We start from the raw sequence: 24,838 nt of genomic DNA, 5'->3' as shown, positions 1-24,838 counted from the left end.
GAGATATTTAGAGCAATGTTTCGGCCAGACTTGGTCTGTAGCTCGAAATAAAAAATATACACAAGCTTTCAACAAACAGCAAACATAATTGAATAGGTAGATGTAATAAAATATAGTTGTTCCATTGTGTTGATATTTTAAACATAAACTTGTCTCTGATTTTTTGAGGTATTAAAAAGCACTCCAAACAATGTTTTAGTTTAATATTTCAATATTCCAGCTTTTATGTAAATAATCGCGTCTGGACCATACAATCCATTGATTGACATCATGAGCATCAATCCACGCAATTGGGAAACGATGACACGCTTCAACCAAGTCAGCGAGCCTGACCACTCGATCCGTTAGCCGCCTCTTACGACAAGCATAGTCGCCTTTAACGCAAGCAGAGGTTGCTGAAGACCTATAAGTAACCCGGATCTTCACGGGTCCGGGTAGTACATGTTTGTTTGTTTGTTTGTTTGTTGTTAAACGCCACACTCACCAATATTCCAGCTATATGACGGCGGTCTGTAAAATAACTTCATGGTATTCGGTATTATGGATTGTATTCGTGATTTTGTGGGGTGGGGGTGCGGTGGGTCGTTTTAAAGATATTTCTTGGCACACAGCACACTTTTGTTCGGCACTTAACTCTAATTTATACGTGTTCCTTGACAACAAAATGGTTCTCCTTTCCTAAATAATTCGCATTGGAGTGGTTTGTTAGTATGGGTCAAGTAGACTGTATATATTTATGCATCACATCAAATTTTCAGGAGTAGTTGTCAGGAAGACCCGATGTGTTTGCCATATCAAATCGTTCACCGGGTTACCGCAATCCGTGAATACCGTTTCAACAGGATACGTCGATTGTAGATTAGACCGTGACGCGTCCTGTCACCAGACAAGCGCGAGAGGCACGTGCGGCACGAACGAACGAACTCTCGAACATCCTCCATTGCATTGCAGCGCCTTCGCCTCGCAACGACACCGTGTGTCAGTGGGTGTGCTCCGAATGACTGCCGGTCATGTGCACTTGTTACACACCTCGAGTAACTCAACAGCACATATTCAGCGAGTTGCGTCAACGAGATTTGCCGAGTCATGCTGATTGATCAACAGTTTACGATACGGTATGTCATTTGTTCTCTATCGATTCATTCACAATACGCTACCCGCTTAGAAGGGAACGTTTGAACTGTACTCTCTGTTGAGGAGGGGTTGTAGAGTGCAAAATTACGAATTATTCAACATGAATTTACTTCAAACTCCACGTTGATAACAGTCTGCATGTGTTGAACAAGCATCTCGCCCGGACGTGTTTCACACAGTAAGTATGTGGTTGGCTGTATGTAGTGATTAAGAACGTAGTTTTGTAGAACATTTTATAGTGTGAGACATTTAGGGATAGCGTTTAGGATGTCGAGTGTGCATATAACATAATTATAAACATTTTGGATCGCCTCCGTGGTCTAGTGGATAGAGCGTCTGCCGGAGAGTTGTTCGATTCCATGGCCGCGTCATTCAAAGAGACGTTAAAATAAGGTACTTGTTATTACCCTGCTTGACACTCGGTATTAAGGGGCTAAAACAAGGACAGGTTGGCTCGGAGTCAGTATACTGTGTCTGAGTGGGGTATTCATCTTACACTGCGGCATGGTATCTCAGTGAGCTAGCACTATTAATCGGCATCAGTCCGGACTAGTACAAGCAGCCACACACATACACGTGCATGCACGTCGCTATATAAGTGCAATAATCTTGGACGCGACGTTAAACCCAATTTCACCTCACCTCACCTATTCATGTTAAACTGCTGCATAGTAGCATACGTCGATTAATCTTGATGTTCAACACCATTTTACCTTAACTGTGAACACTTAATCAATGGAGCGTTTAACGGAAATTAACTTGATTATGGGTGAGTGAGTGAGTGAGTTGGGTTTTACGCCGCATTTAACAGTATTCGTGTTATATCACGGCGTGTCAGCTTAATGTGGGAGGAAAGCCTGAAGTGATACAGGTCTCAGACGTTTACCACTTCGGTGAAACCCACGAGCACGGGAATGGGGCTGACAAAAATAGAAACATAATCGGGGTGAACCGGGATTCGAACCCACAATCTTAGGTTTCTGGCGTGCCCAAGGGACGCAACTCTACACAGCGAATCGCGGCGCCTTAGACGACTGGGCCACCCGTGCCCCCAACTTGATTATGAGGATGTTGGTATGGCGGTTACTTTGTAGTCTTTCGATATAACGCCGCATTTTAGCTACATGACGGCCATTATATAATCGAAGCTGATCAAGAAAATCCAATGATTGATATGAGCAAGTTTGTTTGTGTGTTATTTTTTTTTATTGTTTAACGCCGCACTCAAAATTCCAGCTATATGACGGCGGTCTGTAAATAATCGAGTCTGGACCAAACAATCAAGTGATTGATATCATGAGCATCGATCCACGCAATTGGGATACGATGACATGCATCAACCAAGTCGGGGTGGTCGGGTAGCTTAGTGGTTAAAACATTCGCTCGTCACATCGAAGACCCGGGTTCGATTCCCGACATTGGTACAATGTATGAAGCCCATTTCTGGTGTCCCCCGTCCTGATATTGCTGGAATGTTCCTTAAAGCGGCGCAAAACCATACTCACTCACTCACTCACTCATCAACCAAGTCAGCGAGACTGACCACCCAATCCCGTTAGTCGCCTCTTACCACAGAGTCGCCTTTTAAGGCAAGCATGAGTTGCTGAAGACCTATTCTTCCTCGGATCTTCACGGGTGTTGGAGCAAGTACCCACGCGGCCGGGTGCAATGACAAGCAAAAAACCAAGTCTGACCACCCCTTCTATGAAGTCGCCTCTTATGACAAGCATAGATTGCTGGGGCGTATCGTAACCTGGTTGGTTGGTTTGTTTGTTGTTAAACGCCGCACTCAGCAATATTCCAGCCTTTATGACGGCGGGCTGTAAATAATCGAGTTTGGACCAGACAATCCAGTGATTAATATCATGAGCATCGATCCATGCAATTGGGATCGATGACATGCATCAACCAAGTAAGCGAGCCTGACCACCCGATCCCGCTAGTCGCCTTTCACGACAAGCATAGTCGCCTTTTACGACAAGCATAGTCGCCTTTTACGACAAACATGGGTTACTGAGGATCTATTCTACCCCGGATCTTCACGGGTCTCGTAACCTGGAATTCTGTAGTGAGGTGAAAGAGACAGACTGACAGGTAATGCGCGGCGTAGCATTTTCTTAGGGTAGTATGTCATCGATGCATCATTCCATCCGTTGCCTGTACTTTACCAAAAAGGGTGGTGGGGTAGCCTTGTGGTTGAAGCGTTTGCTCATGACGCTGGGTTCGATTCCCACACGAGTGCTATGTGTGTTCTATCCCGCCTTGTATGTATATGAAATATTGTTATAACGGCGTAAAACCATACTCACTCACTAACGCCACAATTTTTCATTTTATGTTTCACTGCTTTTCCACTCAAGGTCGGTAATAAAAATGAAAATTAATAACTCATTTATTTATTTATCTGAAAGTCATGCCGTGGAGTTAAAACTGAAGCTGGCTTCATGAATCACTGATGGTGATGTAGGGTGTATATTTCTATCGGGAGACATAATAGAAATAAATAAATGTGGGGAGGTCGGATAAAAAGTAGTCCCCATGAGCCTATAAAAGACGAATAAAGGGATCGGGTGGTCACTCTTATTGGGTTGCGTGTCATAAGAACCCGACGGCGTTGTACTTTGCTCATTTTATCAATCACTGGTTTGTCTGGCCCAGACATTATTATTATTATTATTATTGTTATTGTTTCCAGACCGCCGCGTTAAACCATAAAGAAATAGAAACAAACGAACATCTGTAACACACACTCCGTAATGTACGTTGCCTGCCGTAAACTTATGAGGATTGTATTACACGTGGCCCAAGCTTTAGTCGGCGCTGTTTCTTCTGGTTGGTCATGAATGAAACCGCATGCGCGAACACGGGAAGTAACATATGTCATTCGCCGGCAAACAAGCAGTAAATAAGCCAATCAAAGTAAGCCACGAAAATAACGAGCAGGTGTGTCAGTAACGCAACGGGGTCGATACGGCCACGCGTTGTCAGTGAAACTACGTGCGATGGGCATTGATTTAAACTACACTAGGAAGTGAACTTCAGTCACAGTGTCGTGTCACCATAGCTCGAGGAAAGTTCACACAATATGAAGGTGAGTTATTTACCATTCACTTGTAGGCGGATGTTTCTGTGCAGTGACTCGGTGTTATACAATATAACGTTCAGTGAGTATCACCCTTGATCAACACATGGAAACGTTGTGTTAATTACCTTACATCAAGGGCGGATCCAACATTTTTAATAGGGATAGGTCGAGTGTCTGAAACTCAGAAGAGTAAACTGAGAGCCTTAAGGGCTAGCACGTTTTCTTTGAAAAAAACTGTAGGCGGATAAAACTGTAGGCCCTTACATTTTAGCTGAACCAGTGCGACATACTCTTGCAATATATATTACAAAACATAACCAGTCCACCGGAAGCCTTTACTGCCCCAGACTCTGTGGTGATAGATGAAGCCTACATTTATAAGGAAATTATCAGCTTGTGAGACATCTATGCGAGGACACGTCATGCACCATTTGAAATGTCTAATATCCTACTTTTTTTGCATATGAAAGTTATGTTTATCATCCAAAACTGGCTGCCACAGGAGATATCGCTTGGGTGAGATAAAGCGATATCTACATTTTAAGCCTCGGAGTTTATCAACTCGTGTTGATATATTTGACATCAAAAGACACTCGGGAGATATTCTCTGTTTATAAAATTACTTAAATAAATAAAATTGCTGAAATTTAAAACTATCAGCCCGAGATCTAATCTGTCAGCCTCGGGCCTACGGGCCGATATCTACTTCGAACACTGGATGGGTCCAACATATCAAAATCCTCTCTCAGAAAATTTTAAAGCTCACAACATTTGGTTTAGATGTCCCAGCAACCTATGCTGCTTGTGGAGGGCCAAATGGAACAGGGGTTTCGGCATGGTGACTTGGTTGGTTGCGTGTCAACGCACTCAGCAACAATCCAGCTCTGTGACGGTAGTCTGTAAATAACTGAGTAGACAATCCAGTGATTGATATGATGAGCATCGATCCACACAATTGGGACGCTGCTTATAATGTCCACTTTGCCCACCATTGGTCTTCTGTGGCCCACACTTGACTATGTACGGTCCGTCGTGATACAGCTGGGCCCACGTGCACAAAGCGATCTTAGTGCTACGACTATTGTAAGCCTATGTTTAAGTATGGGAGTTACGATCATCTTAGCGCTTAGATCGCTTTGTGCAAGTGGGCCCTGGACATCTTGATGACATTAATATTTCGAACACATTTGGAAACAACATTTTTTTACAATGAATAGGATGTGTGAGAAATGATTTTTTTGGCATTTGGAAATACTCGAAAACGCAGCGTGAACCAATTTGTAGTTCTATGTCTATGACTTGTGTACTGTGTCGCACATGAAAACTATGAAACTAATATACAACTCAACTTCTGTTGTTTGTTTGTTTGTTGTTTAACGCCGCACTCAGCAATATTCCAGCTATATGACGGCGGTCTGTAAATAATCGAGTCTAGACCAGACAGTCCAGTGATTGACATCATGACCATCGATACGATGACATGCTTTAATCAAGCCTGACCACCCGATACCGTTAGTCGCCTCTTACGACAAGCATAGTCGCCTTCTTGATAGGGTGAGGTGAGGTGAAATGGGGACTGACGTCGCACCCAAAATAATTTCACTTATATGGCGACGTGCACGCACGTGTGTGTGTGTGTGTGTGTGTGTGTGTGTGTGTGTGTGTGTGTGTGTGTGTGGCTGCTTGTACTAGTCCGTACTGCTGCCGAATTTATAGTGCTAGCCCACTGAAATACCATGCCGCAGATTGAACATACCCAACTCAGATACAATATGCCGACTAGTCCTCGTCTTAGGCCCTTAATGCCGAGCGCCAGACAGGGTAACAACAAGTACCATCCTTTAACGTCTTTTGGTATGACGCAGCCGGGCATTGAACCCCGGACCTTCCGTTCTGCGAGCAGACGCTTTACCTCTAGACCACGGAGGCGGTCTTCTGACATGGATAATCAGATATGTAATATTTAGATATACATTTGACATATACCACCAAAAACAGTTAAGGCCTACCAGTCATTCATATTACCATGTCATGGCATATTAAATACACTATTATGAAAAAACCCCGGATGATCCTTAACGTTTTCGACCGCCTCCATGGTCTAGTGGTAGAGCGTCCGCCCGGAGAGCGGAAGGTCCGGGGTTCGATCCCCGCCCGCGTCATACCAAAAGACGTTAAAAGATGGTACTTGTTGTTACCCTGTCTGGCGCTCGGCATTATGAGGCTAAAACAAGGACTGGTCGGCTCGGAGTCAGTATACTGTGTCTGACTGGGATATTCATGTTAAACTGCAGCATGGTATCTCAGTGAGCTAGTACTATAAATCGGCATCAGGTTTATATACCAGTACAAGCAGCCACACAAACCCATACACGTACATGCACGTCGCTATATAAGTGCAATAATCTTGGACGCGACATTAAACCCAATTTCACCTCACCTCACTTAACGCTTTCACTAGTACATAATGTTATCAGTTTTTGGTGTCATGGAAAGTTAAAACATATCTCTTTAAAAAGTGGGGTTGTTTATATTCTGTAAGTAGGACACGATGTGACGTAATTAACTGCCACAAACATTTGCTGCGTAAGGTTGCCAGTATGTTAAAGTATAGATAAGATATCATATAAATGTTCAGAGAGCAGCGACAGCGTGGTCCGGAATATTATGTGTAGAGCTTCCCTGATTGTGATTAATATTCGTGTCAGAAAACATATTTCATACGCAAGTCGTCACCCGAGTTACTTCGTATCTGCACCTTCTGTGGCTCATCCTCGGTCATCGAGTGTATTTCATCTCCTTTGGCGTGCCCCAGGTGTTCGGGATAAGTTGGAATTTGTTTCGACTTTAAACAAAGACTCGTTGATGTTCTCGTTCAAGGTTGGTCAGAATTTATAGGTATTCTCATGTTCTTTCACACTATGCTTCCATTTAATCACGCCATGATATAAGTTAACTGAAATGCTGTTTATAGCGGCGTTGGGCGGTTAAAGCCTAGTGGTTAAAGCGTTCTCTCGTCACGCCAAAGACCCGGGTTCTATGCCCCACATCGGTACAATGTGTGAAGCCCATTTGTGGTGTCCCTCGCCATGACATTGCTCGAATATATTGGAAAAGCTGCGTAAAACCATACTCACTATTTTTACTTTGTCTAAAAATTCCAGATATTATGAATATCAAAGAAATAGACTATTTAAATAACATTTATACTGTAAATCTGGGTCTATTAATAACTTTCATGTCATGTTGCCTTTGCTTCCCAATTAAATAAATATTTACCACATCAAGGTGAGGTGAGGTGAAATTGGGTTTAACGTCGCGTCCAAAATTATTGCACTTATATAGCGACGTGCATGTACGTGCGTGTTTGTACTAGTCCGGACTGATGCCGATTTATAGTGCTAGCTCACTGAGATAGCATGCCGCAGTTTAACATGAATACCCCACTCAGACACAGTATACTGACTCCGAGCCAACCAGTCCTTGTTTTAGCCCCTTAATGCCAAGCGCCAGACAGGGTAACAACAAGTACCATTTTTTAAAAGTCTTTTGGTATGACGCGGCCGGGGATCGAACCCCGGACCTTTCGCTCTCCGGGCAGACGCTCTACCACTAGACCACGGAGGCGGTCTCTAACACTGAAACATGAAAATAACCAGGTTGGCCAGATTAACCAATGCTTGTTAGTAGGAGTAACGACCCTCGCCACCGGGAAACAATCTTCATTCAGCATGCTCTAACAAGCATTGTCTGATGTAACTGGGGACCTAATCTACATCGAAATACCAAGACAAACGATGATGGCGAGTGTAGTAATGAAGGCTGGTCATAATATCTTGGTAATAAATATCGATATTACCAAGTTGAACCGAACATGTATTAGCATTGCTATTTTAATTGGATGGTTTACCACTGTCCTTGACACAGATGAGCTTCATTATTTCCATTGTATTATATGTTAAATTCACTGGACCCATTTGGTTAAATACTTTGTGTTGAATCCGATACATCGCCAAAGCGGATAACCAGTCATATTAACCTCAAGAGCGAGAGACATTCTGTGCGAAGTTAATGAAAGGTGGGGTGAAGACGTCATTTCTAAATCGAGGTTGAGGTTCCAAATAAGCCCAGGGTATATATCCCAATAATACAGAATGAGATAAACTAACCTTGATTAACGAGGATGGTTGTCGGTTTTCTGGGCGACTTCAACATATTTACCTAAAAGCATCTTCCCGAGGCAAGAGAGTTAACTGACTTTAAAAGTCCAGTTTCCACCCTGGCCGAACTAGGCTGGAATTCCTGGGCTCGATCGTAGCGCCACCAGTGGCTATTGCGAGTAATGTCCTTTCTATGCCTCTCCTATTGACCAATCAGATTCAACCTCTCGTAACACTTGCATTTGCTTCAAACAAAACGGTGGCGCCCAGTCAAGACGATCTGATTGATAATCAAGATCTATATTGTGATAAAACGAGTCTTACATCGCGAAGTGCATCAAATCACGTGAGCACCTTGATAAAAGCATGAAAAGATTTAGAAAATATCTGTTGACAACGGTGCACATGCTTTGCAAATCCTGCAGTCGACCGAAATCTGCATGACACTTTACGAACCGGATTTCGATTTCAGTGCGCGATTGTGATTGGACTATGCATAGACTCGTTAGTCCAGCCAAAATGTAACTCCATAATCCCAGCCTAGTTCGGCAAGGGTGGAAACTGGACTTTTATAGTTAGTTAACTCACTTGCCTCAGGAAGATGCCAAAAAGGTCAGGTGGTGTGAAATTGTCGCGTTCAAAACTATTGCATTTTATACCAATCAGTCTTTAATAATAGTTCTTAAAATCAAAGCCCCAATTTAATTAGCTCTGACAACAAGGATGGGGACCACACCTAGTCAGAATCCTCGAAAATGTTTAAACTCTATATCAGGAAATGTTTTCCTAACTGGTTTTTAAATATTTTTGTTTCAGGCGTGACCTTACAACACAGATATGGCTGAAAACGGAATTCTCCTCTTCAAGAACAAAAACCAGGATGACCTTGAAACGCGAGAAGAGACGCCTGGCGGCGAGAGCTTCTGGTCGTCCTGGCGAGAGACGTTGGTGGTGTCGGCATCGTTCCTGTCAGCGTACACCGCCTACCTGGCCCTACAGAGTCTACAGAGCAGTCTGAACCAGGAGCAGGGACTAGGGGTGGTGTCGCTAGCCTGTCTGTACGGGACCGTCATCCTATCCGGCATTCTCACGCCGCCCTTTATACGTCTGGTGGGACCCAAGTGGACCCTTGTGATAGCGTGGGTGTGTCACTGTGTGTACACAGCCAGCAACTTCTACCCCACGTGGGCCACCCTCATCCCTGCATCAATCCTGCTCGGGGCTATAGCGGGACCTATGTGGACGTCTCAGGGATTATACATCACCGCTAGCGGTATGCGCCTGTCTAAGATTTCAGGAGAGAAACTTCATGCTGTTTTATCCAAACTGAACGGTGTGTTCTTTATGTGTTATGAATGTACGCAAGTTACGGGTAACCTCATTTCCTCTCTCGTGCTCAAACAAGGTTCTCTCATAGACTCCGACAACGTGACCCAGATTTGTGGAGCAGACGACTGCCCCACTTCCGGTAACACAACGACGGAGCTTGCTGAGCCGGAACCGCACATAGTGTACACTCTCCTTGGGATTTTTCTGGCGTGTGACGTCATTGCGTTGGTCCTCACGCTGCTTTTTCTGCCCCAGTTCCAAAAGACTCCGACTTCGGAAGACAGCACCGAACAGCCCCTGGGTATGGGGCGTACGCTGTTGTCCTGGTTCACGGCCTTGTCGGATCCCAAACTGCTTCTCCTCGTCATGTTCTTCTTGTCCTCGGCCATGAGCCAGGGCATCCTCTTTGCAGACTACACGAAGGTAACACAGCCTAGAAATTCGTTTTTTCAGACCGCCTGTGTTGTCTAGTGGTAGAGCGTCCGCCCGGAGAGCGGAAGATCTGGGGTTCGATCTCCGGCCGGGCCATACCAACAGACGGTATTTGTTACTCTGCCTCTCTCTGGCGCTCGGGTATAAGGGGCTAAAACAAGGACTGGTCGTCTCGGGGTAGTATAAGGTCTCTGAGTGGTGTATCCATGTTAAACTATCTCGGTGGGCTAGAACTATAACATTGGCATTAATCTGGAGTACAAGTACAAGTAGTAAGTTCCAGACCTGTGAAGATCCGGGGTAGAATAGCTCTTCAGCAACCCATGCTTGCCGTAAAAGGCGACTATGCTTGTCGTAAGAGGCGACTCACGGGATCGGATGGTCAGGCTTGCTGACTTGGTTGATGCATGTTATCGCATCCCAATTGCGTGGATCGAGGCTCATGATATTAATCACTGGATTATCTTGTCTAGACTCGATTATTTACAGACCGCCGTCATAGAGCTGGAATATTGCTGAGTGCGGCGTTAAAGAAAAAAACAACCAACCCACGTTGTGCATGCTTATGAATCCGAAGTTCTTATTAAACTAACAAAGTGTCATCACTAATGTATTATTTTCATTGTTAAACATATTTGTCTAGAGGGTTGTTTGATTGTAAGAACTACAAAAGCTGTAGGGTCACTCTGTTGTTTCAACTGTAGATCATTTGTAACGAATTGACGGTTCACTGACCTACTTTCTGCAATGCAAATTTTAAGCCCATGCATTAATTCTAAGCAGGTGCATTACGAATTTACTGGCTACAGCGACTATGTGCCGGTGAATGCACTGGCTAGGTTAGCACAAGGTTAAAGATGTATTACGAATGAACTGGATAACATTACCGTGCAACCTTTTGGGGTTGTATTAATTTTCATCTATTTATTGTTTTATTTTTATCATTTTCAGACCGTTTAAAATCTGAATACGCAGAATTTTGTCACTTTGAAGCTGTAATTTAAAGTCAGGTAACACACGCGTTACTGGACATTCGTTTAAATTTATTTGTAAAAAAATTCCAGTAATTTATGCGACAGACACAACGCTTCAATTTTCTGTCAGAATTTAGGATTCTTGTAGAAGGTGAGGTGAAATGGGGTTTATGTTCAGACTACCTCAGATGAAAAGATTAACAAACAATGATGTTTTGTGGGATATAATGGGCAGAGTGTGGATGAGGCAGTCGGGGGCGATAAGCAAGGTCCTACCGCGGACTAGAAATCGCATACAGACCCTATCGCGGGTCAAGTTGTCCCTCCACCGTGCTTGGCAGACAGGACCCACAGCAAAGATACTGTCACTCCCCCGCGGAAACAGCGCGCAGAAGAATTTGGGCTCCCGCTGTAATTAGCAGGCAGCCAGAGTATCATTTACACCCACAAGCATGGTGTTAACCCTCTTGGTGCCACGGGACCATATATGGTCCCGAGAAAATGCCCTTTTTAAACTGTGAATTTTGATATTTAACACGGAGTGCGCAAAGTTAAAACTATAACCATCATCACCCCAATCATCTTAGCTTTTAACATCGTGTAACTCATACTTTATACAATGCTACGGATTGCGAAATATGGCGAGATTAGTAAAGTGGCTACCGCTCTTCTCGGCCTTTTTCTGCCATGTTTGAACACCAAGCGAACGACGGCGAATTTTGATTATGCACCAATGTCACATACACGTAAATATTTTCAGATAAAATCCTTGTTCATAAGAACAAATATGACCTGAGTGGTCAGAAAGACATATTTTTCCCAACTGTATACATATTCACGTAAATACAATTCTGTTCACTCCTTTATGAACAAGTTTATTTACACGTTTCGTATATTTTTATCGACTATTGGTAATGGCGGAAAGGTCGGTACACATGAGAAAACGACAGTGTATATTTATGCCGTTCATTGAATGAATTTATAACCATCATCACCCTAATCATCTCAACGTTAATATCGTGTAACTCATATTTTATGCAGTGCTACGGATTGCGAAATATGGCGAGATTAGTAATGTGGTTACCGCGCTTCTCGATCTTTTTCTGCCATGTTGAACTTCATGCGAATGAAGGCATTTTTTTATTATGCACCGTTGTCACATACACGTAACTATTATTATATCAGACAGCCAATTTGAAAAAGAAATCTGATCGGACTGGTCAGAAAGATTTACTAGTCCCCACTGTACCAGTTATTGGCGTAAGAGTACTAACGTTAAGTCGGCCACGGAAGTTTTTTGTTCAAGTATTGCATATGTTTATCGACTCTGTGTCATGGCGATTTAGCACGGCGCTACATACAAACCGACAGTTCAGATTGTCTTTTTGTTTATGATGCTGATTTACAGAAAATATTCAAATCAAAGATACGGAAAGATAGCTATAATCGTTAATAATAAGTTGGTATAGTGTATATTTATGGGCAGGAGGTTCATGATCAAAACCTAAACATTGAATGGCCAAGCCCGAAGTGATGAACAGTAGACGTTCGCATCATAGCAGTGCCGCGATTTCTTGTTTACCGGTTGTCCTACATACTCGCCCGTTCAGACAAATAACTGCTACTTTTTTCATATGAAATGACTAAGAGTCATGTGTGATTGCTCAAACTAGCTGACCGTGTGAGTGACTTGCCCTAACTGTTTCACACTTTGTCGCAAATGGAGATTTTAAAAGTGTGGCCACATCTAACGTGAGTCGACGCCATATTGTAAACAAATTGTGTCAAGGTCGGTTCCACATGTGGTAGCTCGGCCCCCGTTTCTGTCGATGGTACACGCGGTACAAACATAATGCAACTACTGAAAACATCAACATAACTTCTACAATGATGCCAGCAATACCTTTTTGCATTTGGATTAACCGCTTATGGATACGATGTGTTGTAAAGTTCGATTTCGATTTGTTTTTCCTTTCATTGAAACTGTGATAATGGCGCTGTGATTGGTTTGCTGAAATAGTATTTTCCATGTGTCTAATGTACATGGTACATGCTGTGATTGTAGAAGATAATTGATAACCAATTGTGTATGCATATATATCATGAAATACACATTACTAATCTCTTCAGAAAATGGAATATATTATAGCTCGTTTTCAAACATTCTGCCATGGATATTAGATCAAAAATTAATATTAGATTTACAAATTATTTATGTACACTGTACTCTCGATTAACGTATGATAATCTATTGCAAGTCTTCAACTCTTATTTGATATGTCATCGGAAATGTCAGCAATGATTAAAATTAATTTTATTTCGTTACAATCTGCAATTTTATTCAAATAGGCTAATAGACGGTCGGTGATTTCCCGCCGCTGTGAATTTGTCGTCTGGACAGGTGCGCGTGAATTGACCTCGCGTGTTGTGACGTGGATGACGTCACATGAAACAGCAGATCTAATGTTGTGGTAGTATAATGGATACACGTGGTTTCATTTTCCAAATAACAATATTCCCTTTAACTGAACTAGAAAGCATATCTAGTACATCACGATTGGAAAATGTCTACGACGACCGAGTGAATGAGACCGCATATCATTTGACGAACAGTGTTAGAATATTTGGTGCAGTTTTCTAATTTTGGTATGTTGACATGTGCTTTTCATATCTGTTTGAATGCTTGATATTCCAAAAATATAATGTGCATTTAGTTGAGTACAGTGAGACAGCTGTCAAAATGGATCCAATATTAAACAACCCAGATTTTTAACATTTTAGCTTCATCTATTGGAATCTCGAATGGTTCAATTTATAACATAAACAGTAAAAGTAATTAGATCTACTCACAATATATAGATAATCAATTTCTGAAAGACAAAAAGTTTTCAGTGTAAATGTGATTTCGTTTTGATGTTTTATATAGTTATATTTATGTCTTTTTTTCACTTTGCATTATCTAAATTACCAAATACTTCGACCAGTGACATATAGTAGTAATTAGATTCTACTTTGTTTTGTATCCTAAGTATGAAATAGATATTTTTTTAAAATAAATGTTTGTCTAAGAGCAAAATCAATGCATTCTTGTGGTTTTTTTTCACCATTTTAATTTGTATATCTTCCCTCCAAGCTGTAGTTTAGCTAGGCCAAAATTAAGGGGGAAAAAAGGATATACATAATAAACCATTTTTATTAAAGATTTTGCTGGTTACATTTTCGAAGTTCAATACCAAGAATATATTTTTCCTTTTATGACAAATAATTCCATTACTTTCACTGACCTACGATCATTATCTATTTCAAACTTTTCCTTTAATAGAATATGGGATGGAATGGGAAACTAGTGGAAATAAACTATCACGTATGTCCTTAAATGTACATGTACATATATACCTGGCTAGGTGTAAATACACTTCTAAAGTCGTATTTATAAATCAAATGAATAAATGAAAGAAAAAGTGGTTTTTCATGGACTGGCCATACAAGTATATTTTGAGCAAAGGTCAAAGTTAGGCAGCCAAGTGCGAAATACGAGCTGATACGAGGATGTATGTTTTCTGGTGGCCATATTGAAACAATGACTTATGGCGCCCGAGTTGCGAGTGATCGAAAATAGTTTTGTTGAATAGATTTGCTGCCCATGAAAACGTTTCAACAATTTTGATTGAATCTACATGTACTTACTCTTGGGTGGTGTAACGTTAGTATAATCTTGTTAATTATTAAGAAATAATGATGATGCCCGATATTGAGCGATGTCAATTTGAGTATTGTTAGGGCTGTTTAGCGATCTTTCACATTTTGTTCTTTGAAAATGTACGATGTCAGTTACCCCGAAGTTGTTTTAATAACTAATATAAGAGCACGGTCACTGAAACATACATGGACGGAACCGGGATTGCTTCACGATATACATTCCAAACTGTCATTCGTTTGGTGACATAATCTTTGAAACAGTCTGCGTATGAATTAATTACGACCACTTCCGTCAATTTTGTTTTGACGTCAAAAACACGCACAATTTCATCGGGATTTTTTATCGGTAAATATAACTCACGGAAAATTCTCAGTGAATGTGTACTTCAACATAAATATCATATGTCTATCACTGTTTGGACATGTACTTGCCAATGATATGAATTACTGGTCATTTAGATTTCAAACAAGGGCGCTTACTTGACTTTGCTTGCCATATTCGGGCGCGTCCATATTACGATTAATGTGGAAAATTAGGAAACTTATAATACCAGCACTTTTATCGATGGCTGGGCAGTGCATAGATCTTTTGGATTTGGTGACTTTAGATACTGTTGGAAAGACAATCAACTCGAGTTGCATGTTATACAATTTGGTAACACTGTGTGAAGAAATAAAGACATCGCAACACTTTTGATACAATGTATACGTTTTTGTAACCGCGACGTCAGCACAGTGCGGCACTGAGCGGTTTGCAGGCTGACTGACGTCCAGGCACCATGAGGGTTAAAGCCCCATCTGCGGTAGTAACTACCGCACTCTAGTGGGCGGAGCTTATACAAGTGATCTGACAGGTCAATATGACGTCATCATAAACACATAGATTTCATTGGTTAATGCGTAAACGGGTGACGTCATGTAAACACCCACCCACGTGGGCCGTTTGACAACAAGGACGTAAGTTTTAATGGTAATATAAATATCTAACAAACGATTCCAAGACTTTTCAACAAACGCGTTTATCTTTGGTTTCAAAACTTACCTGCCATGTCGTATTCACATCTTCATAAAATGATACCGTGTGAATGTCCACGATTTATCCAACACACAAATTATAGTTCTAGATTTCTAGACTAGAACGAAATATGTTTGTCGTAATGCATATGAGCAGTGTAAATGAACAAGAAACATAATATGTGTTGGGGCACCAATCGTTATCCTGTGGTGTACGGTATATCTGCAGTTTATAAATAGCATTTCTCACAATATATACGGCAATCGGTGATTTCAACAATGTTTTTCTTCGTTGTGTTCATCTTGCCTCATCTGGATGACAACGATCGTGTAAAAAAACCTGGTCAAAAATATTTTCAATTGTTCAAAGTAGTTTCTTGTCGTTTTTTCATTGCCCAGTAGCAATGTATTTTGACAAAGTCTCACTTGTCCGATGAAGCTCCTCATGCCGAAGTAACTCGATCCGTGAAACTTGGCGGGTCCGAGTGACCCAGATCCCTTTTGATTGGCATGCCAAGTGTCATTTGCATAAGGCCATCTATATTGTTTGTATGTGTTTCTCCCCTCAAGCCTCAACTAATCAGAGAGCGGGCGGACGAAATAAAATATATGACTTATCAAAAAATGCCTTTTAATAATTGTGTAAGTAATGTTATGACATTTTAAAAAAACACTTGATACTAGAATCAAGTCTATGAATTAATTTATGATGTAGATCGATTCGCTTTGCTTCGGAAACGAATTTTTAATAAACAACGGAACAAAGATAAAGTTGACCTGGTTTTATGACGGTGCAGTTGTAGATGTAGAAGTATTTCTTTTATTAGATCGGTGGGCAATTTTCCACTGCCGCAGCAAAATTGAGACACGAAGACATTATATTATTTCACGTCGGAATGGAGATAAATATATTCAAATACGGACAGCCTCACAGACTTCGAAACGATGTTCAGATAAATATTTGTTCACATTAGTTCTGTCATGTGCGTGAAAATGGGTTTCATCATTACTTTCATCAAGCTTACATTCAGGTCGCTTGCTACTTTGGCAGTCGTGTTTTGTCTCGAAGCTCAAAGCAACAATGTTTCTCTCAGATACATTTTTCTCTCCATCCATTACGAGCATCTGTCATAATGTCAGTGCCTCAACAAATCTTCCTGGGCAGTTGAATTCAACAATGTAATACACACGGCCTCATTCATGGCGTCATCGCAAAGATTTCTTCCACCATGTGATCAGGGTTACGACCTTGGGATAAATTAATAAATTATTTTGCATTTTTAGAAAATATTATTTTTTTCGTGAATATTATAATTAAAAAAATATCCCGTAGATGGTACTTTTTCATTGCACTGGGTATTTCTTTTATTACTTTCTAAAACTTTTTATTTTCGCATTTCTGACCACGCGATCTCCTAGCAACCACGCCCCATGAGCGCATCGAGTTGCTGCTTACAACTGTGAAGATCTTTGCAATTTCGCTTGTCTTCAATATGAGCAACAGAAGATTTTCATGTGAAGCCTACTTTGACGAAGAATTGTTCGAGATAATCAGGGAGCCTTATGTCATTTCGATTATGACATTGGTGACTTTATCGTGGAGAAAGTTCCAGTTCAAGATGACATCATTCCGATTCACAACTCGAATCGACAAGATGGCGCCTCTCTTCCCGCCCTTGTAAGGGCAACAGAAACTTTGATAAATTCAGTGACGATTCTTGGGATTAGTGAATCAGTGTCACGGCTAGATTTCATTGTGGAACCAGATGAAGCCGAATATGTATGTTCGCACTTCTTTTGTCAACCATGCGTGACACGGCACAGGCAATCGTAGTTAAGGAATGGTGCGGCCAGCATGTTGCAGAAATTCGTCGATTCGAGCACATTGCTTCTGGACGAAGTGTTTGGAGAGATCGTAGATACTTGGACATGAAGAAACGGAATTAAACGTTGCAGCAGATCAGAGACCATATAATATTATATGGTCTCTGAGCAGATGAAGGATTGGTGTGGACAAAACGGGAAAGGGATCCCAGATTGTATTTTAAAACTTGTGCGCTAAGTGTATCCAAATACCCCGAACAAAAATACATGGGACAAGTGTGGATCTAATGATCAAACTCAGTTTTGTGTGTGAAAATTCTGTGAAAGTGAAGGAAATTCATAATTAAAGTTGTCTTGGAATATGTGTATTGGAGTTTTCGTTTATCGTAAGTACAATATTATCTGGATACGCCTTCTATAGGTCAAATCATCAAATATATTTCGTTACTTTATTACCAGTTGCTTATGTGCATTGTTATTTTGATACACGTGACATATTCATCTATTGTAGTCAAGTTGAGGAATATTGGCGTAACTTCTGGTGCTTCAAGTTAGGCCCCTTCCTAAACACTAGTTGAAAAATCTGTAATAATTTACGTTTTATGAATATAAACTGATTATTGTGTGGCACAAATCTAACTGTTGAATGCAAATGACCAAAACTAAACAAGTATCTGTAATTTTCGGATAGAACTGAAAGAATCGCGTCGTCAATTTCGTATTTAAGTATCGTTACTGTTACATTAACCGAAACTGATGTTCTGCCGTAAAAATATACAACACAATACACTTTGACCACAAATGCATTAAATGTGTCACATGTACACATGACCATGTGCTTTGCTATTTATAGCGCTAACGTAATTAAGCTCCGCCTACTGTGATTGATGCAGACGCCAAACACGATCGATTCGATTTTTTATGATAAAACTACAGAAAATTTATTTACTTATATCTTGATATGGAGCCATTTTTTGTATCCATGGTTTGTTATTCAAGTTGATACGAAGTTTGACGGTCAATGGTGATCTGGTTCCCGTATGGTTTTCAAAAAACCTCTCCCGACACTCGGTTGTGTTTACATTGTCAGTCATTGTTCGAAACTGAAACATCGCCACCTTGCGGGCTATTTATAGTCAGGGTGGGGCTTTAAACCAAATCCCCCGACTGCACCATGCCCACTGTACCAAATTTATTGAAATAGAATAACAACAATAAGAACGATACATTTATAAACTTGATAAGACTTTGTACAATGTTGTTCACTGTGGAAAGAAGGCGCAACCTGACAATTGGGGTGGTTTGGGGGTGGAGGGTGGGGAAAGAGGTGATCGAAATGCTAACCTCAGGACGCGTTGTGTTGTGTTGTTAGAATGACTTGACGGTTGGGGAGTAAAAGAAGTGACGTCACGAGACCACGTGTAGTGACGTCATGGGAGAAATGACGTATGTTGCCATGGGGAATATTTTGGCGGGTCTTGTGAAAGGAGAATGTTTGTAAACAAATGGTGGAAAATGGTAAATGGGAATAGTTACTAGTATTGTTTATGCGGAGCTGACCATAAACCGATTTAGCTAAATAATGCTAAATCATATTAACGTCGCGTCCAAGATTATTGCACTTATATAGCGACGTGCATGTACGTGTGTGTGTTTGTGTGTGTGTTTGTACTAGTCCGGACTAGTGCTAGTTCGCTGAGATACCACGCCGCAGTTTAACATGAATACCCCACTCAGACACAGTATAGGGGGGCACGGGTGGGCCAGTCGTCTAAGGCGCCGCGATTCGCTGTGCAGAGGTGCGTCCCTTGGGCACGCCAGAAACCTAGGATTGTGGGTTCGAATCCCGGTTCGCCCCAATTATGTTTCTAGGTTTGTCAGCACCATACCCGCGCTCGTGGGTTTCACCGAAGTGGTAAACGTCTAAGACCTGCATCACTTCGGGCTTTCCTCCTACATTAAGCTGACACGCCGTGATATAACTGGAATAATGTTAAAAGCGGCGTTAAACCCAACTCACACACTCACTCACTCAGACACAGTATACTGACTCCGAGCCGACCAGTCCTTGTTTTAGCCCCTTAATGCCGAGCGCCAGACAGGGTAACAACAAGTACCATCTTTTAACGTCTTTTGGTACGACGCTCTCCGGGCGGACGCTCTACCACTAGTCCACGGAGGCGGTCGATTCTTGTAGAACATGAAGCTAATGATGGTGTCCTCTGTTGCTGGACCATTGCTTAAACCGAAGTAAAATTACATGACTTTTCCCCCCATCCTCCCGAGGCAAGGGAGTTAACTGACTCTTAAAGTCCAGTTTCCACCCTTGCCGAACAAGGCTGAAATTATGGAGTAGTATTTAGGCTGGACTTGCGAGCCCATGCATGGTCCAATCAAAATCGCGTAACGAAATCGAGACCCGTTTCATAAACATTTTCCACCAAGCCCCAAAATCCCAGTGCAGTGAGAAATGTCACCGCTATTTTCACATTTGCACGATGGAATCTGTTTCGGCAGATAATAGAGACTGGTTATTCTCTGGCTTTGACGTTTTATATTTTTCTGTTTCAGGCGTTCATCAGTTGCTCTCTAGGTGTCTCTATGGTAGGGTATGTGATGGCATGTCATGGCGTTGTCACTGCTCTTGTTGCCATAGTTACCAGCCAAGCAGCAAAATACACTGGCCGGTATGTTTTGTTTGGTGTGAGTATCGTGTGTAATGCCGCCATGCTCCTGACGTTGGTACTATGGAAACCAAGGAGCGACTTCATAGGACCTATTTTCATCATACCCTCGCTGTGGGGGATTGCTATTGGAATATTCCATACACAGTTTAACGGTAAGTGTGTCTCACATCACCCCACTTTATGCCGATCCGGGGTAGAATAGGTCTTCAGAAACCTAAGCTTGCCTTAAAAGGCGACTATGCTTGTCGTAAGAGGTGACTAACTGGATCGGGTGGTCAGACTCAATGACTTAAGGTGTGCATGTCATCTTATCCAAATTGCGTAGATCGATGCTCATGATGTCAGTCACTGGATTGTCTAGTCCAGATTTGATTATTTTACAGACCGCCGTCATATAGCTGGAAGATAGCTGAGTGCGGCGTTAAACAACAAACCAACAAACCACTTCTTGCGTATTCCAACAAAAAGAGATTAACCAGATATTCTAATATCATATAAGTTTGTTTGTCGTTTAACGCCACGTTGCCTAGTGGACGGTCCGGAGAGCACAGGGTCGGTGGTTCGATCCCGGACCACGTCGTACCAAAAGACGTTAAAACATGTACTTCTTGTTACCCTGACTGGCGTTCGGCATTTTGGGGACAAAACAAAGACTGGTCGGTATACTGTGTCTGAGTGGGGTTTATATATTAAACTGCGTCATGATATCTCAGTTGGCTAACACTATAAAATCGACATTAATCTTGACGAGAACGAAAGCGCGTGCGCACACGCACACACACACACACACACACACACACACACACACACACACGTACATACATGCTATATAAGAGAAAACACGATGAAACTCGGTAAACCCGATTTCACCTAAACTTACCTTTATTGCCAGTCTGTTTTCCAGACCCTAAGGAATAAATAAAATCTAACTCAAGTCTAGAATGATTGGGCAAGTCTAGATTGTCTCTGCGGTAGGCCTGGAATTAAGCATTGCCCTTGGCTCCATTTGGATTCTAATTTTTATTTTGTAGATATATATTTTTTTTAAAAATAACTTTGTCTTGGACTAAATGTCAATCTACGTCTCGCTCAGCAATATGACGGCGGCATGTAAATAATTGAGGCAGGTCACCACGCCCCACTTTACCTTGGTACGATGACGCGCAGTCAACCCAGTCTGACAATCGATTAATTAAGTTGCCTCTTACGACCAGCATAGGTCTCTGGGTACGTCAAGTGCAACCTCTTAATATCGCCTTAAGTGGCATGTAGAGCTAGCCAATGAGTTTACGAGGCTACATGCAAGTCGCCTCTTTTTGCGTTCATTGGATATAGACTCATGGTTAAAGTGTAGCTCCTGTATCCGTTCGATATACAGTAAAGTACGGTTATAACGAACTCAAAGGGAATACTAATTTTAGTTCGTTATAACCGTAGTTCGTTACAAGCATATATACAGCATAACTACAGCAAATAGTCGGGACCAAAAAGTAGGTTCGTTATATCCGTCAGTTCGTTATAAGCGTGTTCGTTATAACCGTAGTTTACTGTACCTTAAGAACTTTAATTTAGGACATGCGTTGGCCATTATTGGTGGGATATTGATAAATGTGTAATAAATCATTCGTACCTTTTCCACAGCTTTGGTTGGACTGATGTTCCCCGAGAAACAAGAAGCAGCGTTCGCAAACTTCCACACTTGGAACGCCATCGGGTTCACAATCACCTTCGCCTACGGCGGTGCGTTGTGCGTGCGAGCCAAGCTGTATGTGTGTCTTGTTCTGTTTGCGCTCGGAAGTCTGGGATACCTTCTCGCAGAGGTCATCTACCTGCGACAAACACATTCTGCACAAGCAGAGAGCTCACGGGAGAAGGTCTCAAATTCAAGTGAAGAATTCTAAGAAGTAAATCAAATGCAAATGTACATGCAGTTTGAAACAAATCGACTCCGAGGTTATGGTCGAGAAGGGGGCACGGCAGACAGGCCCAGTCGCCTAAGGCGCTGCGATTCGCTGTGCAGAGTTGCGTCCCTTGGGCATGCCAGAAACCGATGATTGTGGGTTCGAATCCTGTTTCTAGGTTCTCAGCACCATACCCGTCCTCGTGGGTTTCACCGAAGTGGTAAACGTCCGAAACCTGCATCACTTCGGGCTGACACGCCGTGATGTAACTGGAATGATGTTAAAAGTGGCGTTAAAACCCAACTCACTTTCACTGTGGTCGAGGAAGTAAGACCGAGGCAAGGCAAGAGGGTACTGGCAATGTAAGAGCGGGGAGCGAAGCCGGGGTGTTATTTCCTCGACCTTAACCGAGAAGGAGTGCTTTATCTCACCTATGAACCGTCTAAATGCAAGAAATAACAGACAAAATTAAGAAAACATCTAGATGTCTTATAGTACAATACAGTGTGTCGTGGAATAAAAGGAATGCGATCAAAGCGTGCGAGAGAAATGCGTTCAGCATAGACAAAACTAAGTCATGACATCTAAATTTGAACATTCTTTCAGCACATGTCCCGGTGGCTCAGTGGGAAAGCAGTGGGTTACAAAAGTCACCACCATATGTGAGGTTGCAGGTTCAATTCCCGTAATCCATAATGTGACATTTCATTTTGTCTTCGATTTTACAACATTGGACGTCCAGATTCCATCTGCTGCTCAAAACATCAGGTCTCACGATGAAAAAGGAAAACCTCATACCAGGTCTAACAAGGAAAAAGTATACCGTATTCGACGTAATAACTGCGGCGCCCACGGCGACATTTGCTAAGATATTGGCTAGTGAACAATCCCACTTAGCACCACTTCCGATTGATCAATTTACACAAGACTTATTTATTCGTGTATAATACGCACTCGTGTGTTATATGCACCCTTAATTATGGGCAATAAAATTCTGGAAAAATATATCTGTCGTACATAAACATTTCAGGCTGTCAGCTTCAACCACGAAATTTATCTTTCAACTCTGATTTTTTCACCAAAATAACATTCTATTAAGAGCCCCCTATTTCTAATTTTTTCACCAAAATAACATTCTATTAAGAGCCCCCTATTTCTAATTTTGAGAGCGCCCTGGGCGCTTATTACGTCGAATACGGTAACCTAAAACCAGGTCTAACTTGGAAAAGGTAAAATCTCCCAAGAGGTTATTACTAGATAGAAAGATACCTACAATACAATAGACAGAAGGTTCATGAGGTTAAATATGTTACACTGGCACTTGGAAGGGATGGGATGTTGTTTATTGTTAAGGAACGAACAATCAACGTCCGCTATGTAAAGACGTTATGGTGATGCATCTTCAGCTGTTGTTGGGCGTTTTTTTATGCCGAATCGTATGTTATTTGTGATCTTCGAACGTATTTTTCCATGTGTTTGTCGTGAAGTGGAGTCCTTGTTATGATGTAACCCAAATTTCCTTCGTGATGATAAAGTGTTATCGTTGTGTACGTTACCAATCGCATGGTTGTGTAACCTACAAATCTCGTCCTGACGTTATACGGGTTTGTCACAAATGACGTTTAATAGACTTATTGTCTGTATCTATTTTTGTTGGGGGAAAAAATTGTCAAAATGTTCAATACGTATCGTGTCATAATCTATTGAATTGTTGCACCACTGCAACCTCATTAAAATCAGATCTGAGTTCTCTCTGTCGCTAAACAAAGGTTGGTTTAGGGATAGCGAGAACTAAGATCTTATTTTAATGAGATTAGCACCACTGTTACATAATGTCAACATTGTTTCTATTTATTCCTTATATTACTAGATAATTTGTCATATTTTGGAACGACTTGGTGATAAAAAGTTAACGTAAAATGAGTTTGGGTTGTGTGTTTGTAAAACTGTGCGTGATATGACTGATCACAACTTTGTAGCACAGGTGATGACAGCAGGCCATTTTCTCGCCCAAACTTCAACACTTGCAACCCGTGAAGTCCGGATTGGAATAGGTCTTCAGCAACCAATGCTTGATGCTTGCTTTACAAGGCGACTATGCTTGTCGTAAGAAGCGACTAACGGGATCGGGTGGTCAGGCTCGCTGACTTGATTGATGCATGTCATCGTATCCCATTTGAGTGGATCGATGCTTTGCTTCACTGGATTGTCTGGTCCAGACTCGATTATTTACAGACCGCCGTCATATTGCTGGAATATTGCTGAGTTGAGCGTTAAAAAACAAATAAATGAAACAAACAAATATTTGACCAAAGTTAATAATCGGTGCGACTCTGATATTCGAGCCAGCAATCGGAGAATCCAGGCAGTTAAGGGACGAAACTCTGCAGAGCGACATGCAGCCCGCCATATACTGAATAATACATGAAAACACGTGCAAAACATGAATACATGAAAAGTCAGTAAAACCTTTCCAGAATATGTTTTTAATATAATTATTTACAATGTAGGTGAAAAAACATAACCGACATTGTTATTTGTTCCTCCAGTCGTCCAAAGTCCATTGTACGTTCATTAAGAGAACGGGTAGGGCCACGCG

General features: G+C 41.7%; 1 protein-coding gene across 3 annotated transcripts; it reads left to right on the top strand.

Annotated features, from left to right (window-relative positions):
* Positions 1-877: 877 nt before the first annotated feature.
* Positions 878-24,132, top strand: LOC139456247 (protein unc-93 homolog A-like). 3 transcript variants are annotated; one of them, XM_071237859.1, is made up of 4 exons: positions 878-1,115; positions 9,196-10,131; positions 20,223-20,490; positions 21,980-24,132. In XM_071237859.1, exons 2-4 carry the CDS (start codon positions 9,217-9,219, stop codon positions 22,237-22,239), a joined length of 1,443 nt encoding a protein of 480 aa, XP_071093960.1. In that variant the 5' UTR covers positions 878-1,115; positions 9,196-9,216; the 3' UTR covers positions 22,240-24,132. The 3 variants fall into 3 exon arrangements, with proteins under 3 accessions (XP_071093960.1, XP_071093961.1, XP_071093962.1); XM_071237860.1 differs by lacking the exon at positions 878-1,115 and adding an exon at positions 1,176-1,312; XM_071237861.1 differs by lacking the exon at positions 878-1,115 and adding an exon at positions 4,178-4,225.
* Positions 24,133-24,838: the final 706 nt, after the last annotated feature.

The sequence above is a fragment of the Haliotis cracherodii genome, unplaced genomic scaffold, assembly GCF_022045235.1.
Source record: "Haliotis cracherodii isolate W230 unplaced genomic scaffold, xgHalCrac1.p SCAF_11, whole genome shotgun sequence".
NCBI lineage: Eukaryota > Metazoa > Mollusca > Gastropoda > Lepetellida > Haliotidae > Haliotis > Haliotis cracherodii.
The sequence above is the reverse complement of the archived record's forward strand: the minus strand, read 5'-3'. Positions and strand labels throughout refer to the sequence as shown.